This window comes from Arachis hypogaea, chromosome 6 (assembly GCF_003086295.3).
Source record: "Arachis hypogaea cultivar Tifrunner chromosome 6, arahy.Tifrunner.gnm2.J5K5, whole genome shotgun sequence".
In the NCBI taxonomy this organism is placed as follows: domain Eukaryota; kingdom Viridiplantae; phylum Streptophyta; class Magnoliopsida; order Fabales; family Fabaceae; genus Arachis; species Arachis hypogaea.
In genome coordinates this window covers 61,871,011-61,881,358 of record NC_092041.1, presented here as the reverse complement: position 1 = coordinate 61,881,358, position 10,348 = coordinate 61,871,011, and the positions used below count along the sequence as shown (strand labels likewise).

General features: G+C 30.8%; 1 protein-coding gene and 1 long non-coding RNA gene across 2 annotated transcripts; one reads left to right on the top strand and one right to left on the bottom strand.

Moving 5' to 3' along the window:
• The first annotated feature begins 1,973 nt into the window (after positions 1 to 1,973).
• LOC140173455 (uncharacterized) lies at positions 1,974 to 3,724 on the top strand. Its single transcript, XR_011862334.1, has 2 exons — positions 1,974 to 2,282; positions 3,312 to 3,724. It is a non-coding gene; the product is annotated as an uncharacterized lncRNA (long non-coding RNA).
• Positions 3,725 to 4,656: 932 nt separating this feature from the next.
• On the bottom strand, positions 4,657 to 6,540 carry LOC112696640 (L-type lectin-domain containing receptor kinase VII.1-like). The gene is made up of 2 exons (XM_072198185.1): positions 6,299 to 6,540; positions 4,657 to 5,769 (listed from the first exon to the last, which is right to left on the bottom strand). Exons 1-2 carry the CDS (start codon positions 6,538 to 6,540, stop codon positions 4,749 to 4,751), a joined length of 1,263 nt encoding a protein of 420 aa, XP_072054286.1. The 3' UTR covers positions 4,657 to 4,748.
• Positions 6,541 to 10,348: the final 3,808 nt, after the last annotated feature.

Genomic DNA, 10,348 nt, shown 5'->3' with positions numbered 1-10,348 from the left:
AACGTTATTTTTTGTTTCGAATTTATCCTTTTGTATTTTTTATTAGATTTAATCATATTTATGGTCAAAATTAATAAAAAATCACATAAAATAACAAAATTATATTCTTTCTCGTAAGATTAAAGTATATTAAATATTAAAAAAAACAAATATTGAACGTAACTATATTGAACGTAACTTAGAAGTCTGTGGCTCTTCTTTATATAATTCAAGACAATTATTTTATTTTATCCATCTTGTATTTTAATATAAAAAAATATTTAATTTCAAATGTTGATTTTATTAAATATTTATCTTTTAAATTTATTATATAACGAAGATTTAAAAACATAATTTAATTTAAATATTGTAAAATTAATATTAAATATAATTTTTTAAATATCTATCTTTTTGATAAAATTTTACTTGAAATCATTAATATTTTATTTTAGACTTGGTCTTGATAAAAAAATATTATCTAAATTTATTTAACACTATAATATTGTATCATAAGTAGGCTAACAAATAACATTAAGTAAAAAAAATAATAAATTAAAAATATTAATTTTTTTCTGCTACTTAGATTAATAGTTGGTGTAACAATTTTTTTTGTAAGTATTAATATACTATTAATATTTCTTTTTCTTCCAAAAACCTTTTTACTTAAATGAAATTATCTTTACAATATACTATTAATATTATGTAAAATAATATATTATTATAACTATTTATTATACCTTGAATTTTTTATCCTTATTTTTTATAACTAGTAATATTTTTGTGTAAGTACACAAATATATCCTTAGCTTCTTTTTTTATTTATTTTTTTCTATAAACATATTACAATTGTTAGTTTCCTATCGTAGTCAAGAAGATGGTCTGAATTTGAGTGATTTTTGTACATTCAGTCTGGTCAGGGTATTTTTACTGTTTGTAATTACAAACACAATGCTAATGTATAAATATCTAAGGTCTAGAATTCAATATCATAAGTATTATTTAAATAACTAAATTCTAATATTAGGATTATATTAGTTTAATCTCCAGAAAACCTGTTCTAATTTAATACTAGTTGCACTTCACTAAATTATACTAGTTATACCACAATTATACCTAATTATTTGTTTTTAGTCTAAAGAATCAAAGGAAAAAAGACAGATAGGTCCCTGACTTATTAAATTTTTGACAAATACATCTCTAACAAAATTTAAATACAAAAAAGTACCTGACTTTAATAAACGGAGGACAATTTAGTCCTTCTGTCTATTTGCCTCTCATACACCAAACAAAACTAGCTGAAGAACGTTATTTTTTTGTCATTTTGAAGAACTGTATTTTTGCGTCGAATTTATCCTTTCATTTTTTTGTTAGATTTAATCATATTTATGGTAAAAATTAATAAAAAATCACGTAAATTAAAAAAATTATATTTTTTCGTAAATTAAGGTATATTAAATATTAAAAAAAAATAAATATTCAACGTAACTTTTTAGATTTGTGGCTCTTCTTTAAATAATTCGAGACAATTATTTTATTTTATCCATCTTATCTATTAATATAAAAGAAATATTTAATTTCAAATGTTGATTTTATTAAATATTTATCTTTTAAGATTATTATATAACAAAAATTTAAAAACATAATTTAATTTAAATATTATAAAATTAATATTAAATATAATTTTTTAAATATCTATCTTTTAGATAAAATTTTACTTTTAAAATTTGTTATATATAATTATTTTAAAGCAGCTCATTTACTTTGCGCCAAAAATTAAAATTTTAGTCAAAATCGCCTTTTAATTTCCGAAAATTTCAACTTTGGAGTGTCTTCTCCTTCGTATCACATCTAGCTAGCTAGGTTACCACGCCAAAAACCCAATCTTTTTTCAGAACCTAAATAGTTGACTTATATTTTGTTTAACACTATTTCAAATACAGCCTCTCAAACACTTGATTAGGAATAGGATTCAAAAGCTTCACAATTTCCTTCTTCTTATCCGGATTCTTAACAGCATCATTCTTGAGCACTGCAAGAATCTCATCAGTCGCGCCGCTAACAATGCTGAGAGGCTGCTGGCCAAGATGTTGTTGAATGACACTCAGCATGCCTCATAGGCAGCCCTAGTCTCTTTGCTCTTGGGCTGATACACGCCTTCCTCAGTGGCAGTGAGGACACTCTCTTCCAGGAGGCGCCGGCGCTTGCCCTGTCGAGACAGGGGCTCGGTCAAAGGGTCACGCTCCTAGTCATCACTGCATTCTTTTCCCGTTTCTCTGCTTCAAGAACCCTAGTCATCACCTCAGGTTCTCTCTTTGCTCTGCTTTCTAGTCTATTTTCTTTAATTAGTTAGTTAGTTAGAATTTGCATGTTGTTAGTGGATTTAAGCGGTTAAGATAGGTTAGGATTAGTTTAGTAGATCTTTGTTAAGTTGCAAGTGTTGGATTATGGCTATTATGGATTTAATTCCACTGAAAATTGCTTGATTATGCTGAATTTCTGCATTGCACACCACATGCTTGATTGAATGCCTATGTAATGTTTTGCATTTTATTTATGTGTTGTATCTACTATAAAGATTAAATTGCGAAAATGTTAGGCACACTGTTCTTGGATGAGGCACTTTTGGCTATATTTTGATGCTTGTTCAACTTACAATTCATTAGCACATTGATTTTGTTTTGTTTTGTCAACACCTATAGGATTTCTTTTTGCATAATTCTTGAATTTTGGGTGAATCCTCAATTTGTGTGCATTTAATTTGTTGTTTTCTACAAGTAAAGAACCTTCACCGAGAAAATGTTATCTACTAAAAAAAATGAAAATAGCTAACAACTTTGAGTATGCTTTATTTTTTGTTCTGGAAAAGAAGGATGGTATTTCAAAATTTATATAGGTTCCAATGAACAACGTGTTCTGATAGATAAAGCATAATCCTAAGATGTAAGCTTATGACAGTACTGATGTAAGCATGGTCTGAGTAAATTGGTGCCATCTTCATTTGTCCACTATAGACATTTTAACATAGAGCAATACTTGAGATGCCAAATTTCCAAGGTCCCATCCACTTTAGGTAATTTGGGTTTGTAGCTTCTATCTATTTCTTTCCAGTAGCCCACCACTTGCCAATAACTGCTGGATGCCCCTCATAATTTTTTGTTCCTGGAGTCTTGAGTTATCACAGATAAAACACTGTCTTTGTGATGAAAAAAGAAAAATTTTAATAATTCCATTTATTTATTCCTTTGAGAAACTGCTTTTAGATGGACTTTTTGCTTTGCTTCTAGTATATTTTATGTTGGTCCTTGTTTTCAAGTTTGGATATGATCTTGCAGGGAAGATGATAAATGCTGTCTTTTTTCGGTCATCCTTTTTCTGTTCAAGTCGATACAAGCTCGCTTTGTCAATTGGCACATAGCAAATAGAGAAATCCACGATTTTTCTCTCTTTTGTCCGGATTCAGATGCTTTTTGGGCTCATGAACCTGGTTTATGATAGCAAATAGGAGGAAAGAAGTATTAGAATGTGAACATGGATGTTAAGCTTTTTGACAAACCCATTGCTTAGAAGGAGGCTTTGTTTCGTCGTGGTTTTGAGTCATGCTGTGTAAATACATTTAGAGATATGTATAGGAGAATCAATCAAGTACAAATCTGTAGCTTTGCTTCATTGTAAAAAATGAGAGAGTACAGCTTCAATGGATAATGCCAACAAAGTCTTTAATTGTAATTAACTTTTTTATGACTTTATTATGTGTTTATAATTTCAATGTGTTTATCTGACCACTGACAACTCCCATTTTGCACCAGCACCTTGCTTGACTTTGCAATAGCTTTACCACTTTCTACCGAAACAACATTAACAAAGAGCTTCCCATCCCTTGGGTACCTACAAACAAGAGAATCAGCATTTGTTATTATTAACAGAACCATCTATTTCCTTTATTTTCCCGCACACTGAATTACTATTGAAAACAATTCTAAAATCAACATACAACTATTTTAGCAGCAAAATTTGGATAAAAAGAGTATAATTTTGGTGATTTAGACATTTCCCCCCATTGATTACAACTACTTTAGAACTTAAAGATAAATCATTTTTGCTTACTTTTAACATGTCACTGTAGTCATTCAATATTATGGAATGTGGCCTTCTGATATTTAAACCATTTGACATGGAGTAGATAATAAGACTTTTTTTTAAAAAAAAAAACTAATTAATTTACGTATTGTCATTCAAGAGAAAACAAAGTACAATGAAGACCATAGAAAAACTAGAAATTGATATAATACTTGTCTAAGGTTTATATATGAGTAGTTTGTTGACAAATCTCAAGTTGAATGAATGATGAATGATCACGTTTTCTTTTTCTTGGTTATGTAATGTGTATCTTTCTTTTCTTTAGCTTATTAGGTGCAGACTAAGCAAAAATTTTTACCTAACAGCAATCTTAAGACATCGTAAAAATAAATAAATAAATAAATAAATAAATAAAACATTGTGCTTATTTTGCTTCTTTACGTTAACCAAAGAAAGGCTTTCATTCCTCATCATGTAATATGAAAAAAATTGACAGCTGGATTTCTTCTATGAAAATGTCCTCAATAATATAATCAAGGAGTTTAAAAAGAATTACTAGATCACAATCATATGTTCATCAATTCATTTATGCTCTGATACATTATTTACATCAATCATATAATGTGATAAAATGATCAAAAAATTCATCACCTAAACACATCATCTCCATAATTGCGTTGATGGGAAAAGATTCATCTACACTCAACTACAGATTTAGACCAAGTAAGAGACATTGAAGAAGTATTAGACTGGCGAATATCTTCAAATGTTGGGTGTGTTGAATAGCTAAAATAATTAGAATACTCAGAAAAAATATCCCCAGATTTCAACTTTAGAAGCAAACAAGTATCCGCATTCTCATTCTCTGATTCTTCTCCTCCCTCATTGTTCCCTTCTAAAATACTCACAACTTGTCTCATGTTTGGTCTTGATTTTGGTTCAGGGTATGCACACAACAATCCCAACTGAAGAACCTTCTCAACTTGTTGCAGATTGAAGTCTCCTTTAGCACTTAACCTCTCATCAAGTGCATTCATTAGTTCCCCTTTAACCATTAGTCCCCACACAAACTCCACAAGAGGTGGCTTACCTTCTTCCATAGGCCTCCTTCCACACATGACCTCTAAAATCAAGATTCCAAACATGAACACATCCGTGCGAGTCAAGGCTTGTCCGGTCTTGATCACTTCTGGAGCCATGTAACCAACTGTTCCAACCAACTTTCTTGTGCTAGCAACTTGGCCATGGCTATGCATTCTTGCTAATCCAAAGTCTCCAAGCTTTCCATTCATATCCTTATCAAGTAACACATTGCTGGCTTTGATGTCCCTATGCAGAACTTGTTCTTCCCAACCTTCATGCAAATACAACACAGCAAAGGCCACACCTTTGATATTTCTTATTCTCTCTTCACAGTTCAGCATCATGCTCTCATCACAAAACACTCTCTTATCCAAACTCCCATTATCCATGTATTCATAAACTAACAAGAAATTTCCCATGTCTTTCTTGCACCATCCTCTCAGAGCAACCAAGTTTCTCTGCTTCAATCTTCCAAGGCTTGAAATTTCTGCTAGGAACTCTCTCACGCCGTCATTCTCTTGTGATATTCGCTTCACTGCCACCTCTGCGCCGCCTCTTAGAACACCCTTGCATTTGATAAAACATTCAAGTCTCAAGGATTCTATATTATAGCCAAACAGAACAACTTCACTTTAGTTCACCTTAATTAATTATCATCCATTTCCAAAATACTAAACTTCTTCACATAATAAATTTCCTCTTCTTTGATAAAATTCAACAAATAAAGCACTAGTTTTCGCTGTTTCCAAATTACAATAGTAGGATCTAAGATTCTGAGGTTTGCATTGCAAATTCCGCACCAAACGCATAATTAGTTCATCACCGCGAATCAACAATTGCGAACATACTAAGCGTATTAAGCTAACGTGAAAAAAAAAACAAAAACAGAACTCTACTTCACACACTATTGCATTAGCATTTATCAACGTAAATCGAAGAATAAGGGAAAAATAAAAATTAAATTAAATTACCTGAAGAGCCTTAAAATGAGAGAATCAGAACTCAAATCTTGTATCAGCTGCAGATTTCGAAGAAGCCTTGTTCTTACTCAACCGAAATATCCTCTCGTCTCTCTTCTGAATCACACTCACGTTCGTAATTGGTAACTGGTAAGGTTTCATGTGATTAATCGTAATGAATGGAATACAATACTACTTACCATTCCACATTTCCTGGTGACTGCTTGTGCTTCGGTTCAAGGGTGTCGGAAGAGTACCCGTATGGATTGTGCGTTACAGCCACACCAGGATTCACCTGTGTTGATTTGCTTGAAATAGCTCTATGTATGTTCCTATGGCTCCAGAGAAACATCTTGCACCAAAGTCTCTTACTTCCATAAGGAAGAACTTGGCTTGAGGAATGCCTTCTCAACATAACTCTATCAGCACTGCAGTGAGTCATCACAGACCTGGGGCTTTTAAGATTAGCAGCCACTTTACCTGCTGTAAGTTCCTGTAAATTCTCGAAAGATTGCGACTTTGAATCTGGAAATTGATGAATTGTATCACCGAGAACATCCCTTCTTTCCAGGTTTGAGCATGATCGAGTGAGTTTGGGAGAATCCCAGGAGGCTGCAAATTACTTCACCATTTCACCGTTAGCCTTGAATTTGGGCTTGGGCAGGATAAGGGATTAGGGTTAGAATTTTTTTTTAATAGGAATTTAATTGTATTTTTAAATTATTAGAGATTTAGATGTTTGTAAAATAAAAAATTAAGGATATATTTGTCTTTTTATAAAAAATTTAAATATAATTCGGTTTATATTGTGTAAATTGATCGGAACAAACCGAATCTAATAATTATAATACGAATAATTAGGTTTATTATTTTTCTCTAATAAACCGATTTTATTTTGAATTATTAAAAAATAGCTTATTAACCGGTTTAATAAAAATATCCAATCATATTATGCCACGTATGAATGTCTTTAAAAAAAGACATTTTTTGTGTCTTTATGTAAGTGGCCTCCTAACAAAAAAATTATTCATATTTTTTATAATCTCTTCAACTCATTCATTCTTATGAACAAACCGAATCGACTAATGCGTCGTGGTTCATTTAAACGACTAAAATGAACGAATGAAGCATCGGATCGACCACAAAACATTGTAAAAGTGTATTTCAAAAGCAAGAAGAGAACCAAAGTTACCATGTATGTTATTATAGCAGTTGACGAACATGTATGTTATTACATATATGTAACATAAATTGGGCCGATAGCAAAATTCGATAAAATATCTTGTGAATAACAATAAAAAAGAAACATTTATTAAAGGTTGATATTATTATGATGTAACACAGAGCATAGATATACCGTACGATTGAGATTGCCGACTTGAATGGAGAGTGTGTGTTATGGATTGATTCGATGGCGATCATTACAATGGGGTCACCTTTGGGATGCATTATTATCATCCAAAAAGCTTTGGTTGCCCAATAAAGAGCCATCCCTAAAATTCAAATAAAATTGCTGCTTACGGATGGTTGTCACCATAAGAGATAGTGATTCATCGAGATCGTTTGTGGGGCCTATGTTTCAATTTCATCATGCACTTCAATTCCTTTCCCACCCCCAATCGAGTAAGGCCTCCTCTCTGCCTACATTCATTCACCTCATAATTTATAAAAAATATTAACTAATATTAACTGAAAAAAGATTAATTTTCTAATTAAACTAATAATTTAATTATTAGTTCATCTCACCGGCCACTAACTTGAACAATCTTGATTCATTATTTATGTTTGATCTATTTTTCAAAACTCTAAACACTTTGCATGTACATGCATATTTTAATTTTGAGATTTACCAACTCTTTTTATTTTATTGTTTTTTCAATTTCATTATATTTTCTAGGAATTAATGTTTATGTATGTATTTAATCTAAAAAAGTTCTTTTTGTTATCAACTAACAATCTTATGATTGAAGACTTGTTTCATGAGGTAGAGTTCCCATAACATGATTAAATCAATACAGATTGTTATCCATTATTGTAATTATTCACTGTAATTCTTTTTCTATAATTTTATTGGCTAAAACCGTGTGAGTATATCTAGAAATTATTCTCTTCTGATATACAATCATTCAAATTGATCCATCAACAAGTAATTTGAGTAATATACATCAATTTAAAAATTCAAACTATATTGTCGTAAAAAGAAACCTCTTAGAGCATCTCTAGTGCATACAATTGGAGTTTCGTTTTTTTTTTTTTTTTTCTTCTGACCTATCTATAGGAATTGATACAGCTTATTACTTCTTGTGTCATTAGAGTGAAAATAATTGAGACAAAGAGAGAAGGCTGAATGTGGATTTAATAAAACTGTCTCATATCTCTTTTTCATATTTTAATAATATTTATCAACTATTAGCTTTAACAGTATAACCTTTTAATAATATCTTTTGATTTGTGACAACACAGTTGATGATATCTGGAATCGTTTACTCTAGGAGATGCTCTTATATATTCAATTTATACCAATTGATTATATTAGTGTGGCTGAAAATGAAAACATCACGGGGCACATTAAGGCGGGAAATAATGGAAAGGGAAATAAGTAAGTAGTGGAGCATTTGAAGCCTCGATTCGATTTTACAAATTGTGCGTGATATCTAGGGTTTTTGTTTATGGGAGTGGGATGTCAAAGGCTCTAAAGAGAAATTAAAAAAAAAAAAAGAAAAGAGAGAAAGAGGAGGAGGGGGTTTAATGATGAAAAGTGAGAGAGAAAGTTAGAGGGCCATTGATTTTAGACAAAGTAGTAATTAAAGGTAGTATCTTTTCGACGAGCAAAAGTATCCATGTTTTAATGATTGTGATGAAAATGAACACAGGTGGCATGCATATTATAGCCGCCGGGTCAATTTTTTCCCTTCTCTCATATATCTCTATCACAGCGCTAGCAAAGGTGCAGCCAAATATTTGATACTCGAGTTCAGCCATTGCAAGTCCTTTTCGGTTCTACGGTGTCTTTCTTATGGTGCCTAAATTGTCTAACTTATCTTTTAAAATAAAAAATAAAATATTTAAAATAAAAAGTAAATTATGTAAAATTTATTAAATATTATTTGTTTACTCTTTTTAGTAATTTAGGTACAATGTGATAGGCATCATAGCATTTACCTTTTATTATGGTGAGTTCTATAATATCTTTTTTATAGTGCCTAAATTGCCTAACTTACTTTTTAAAATAAAAAATAAAATATTTAAAATAAAAAGTAAATTATATAAAATTTATTAAATATTATTTGTTTATTCTTTTTAGTAATTTAAGTACAATGTGATAGGCACCATAACATTTACCTTTTATTATACACAGACACTACTTTATGGGACCTTGCATTACTTCTCATTATAATTTATAAATGTGTATGCATGAATCAACTGATGGTCTGGCCTGCCATATGGATTTTAATTATTGTCAACATACATACTTTTTTTTTTTGGAAAAAAATACGCTTAGTTTTAAATTATTACTGTTTTGATATATCCCTAAATATATACTGATTTTAAACTCAATCTACTATATACAAGCCCAAAGATTGAAAAGTTATGGCCCACCAAAAAAAGAGAGAAGTCATGGAATCTTGGATACTTGTTACCGTCATAAATGGAGTTAAAATTTAAATTAGTATTTAAAATTTCACTCGAGTCTTATTCTAATACTTGAAAATTGAAATTTTAATTTACTCAATTTGTACACTCAATTTGGACCCCCCAAGTTGACCTCTGTCACTACTATTAGTTATTAGTTCTATTTCTATTACAAAATCGATAATAATAATGCACTGAAGGTGGATTCAAGGTTGGCACGTTGAATTTTCTAACGATAATCTAATATGGTAATTAAATTTTAGACCTCCATTTGGTCCCTATGAACACTTTAAAGCCCTAATCTTAATATCACTTGAAGATAACCCTGCACCATTGAAAGCCTTTCTTCTTCATTTCTTCCACTTGAGTTAGATAGCATTTTCAGAGCATGATGAGTGACGACAATAGTGTAATTAGGAGTTTCCACGACTAACACTCTAATAGAAGTTGTGCAAGGATAAACACTAGAAACAGAGATGCACGATTTTTAGAGTAGTGTGTGTGGATGTCGACCCATTTTACAATGGCTAGGCAAATATGAGAATTGTTCATATCCTGACCCAAAACATAAAGTCAGGCTTAATACGGATAAATGGTCCAATCTTAGAAGGTGGTCT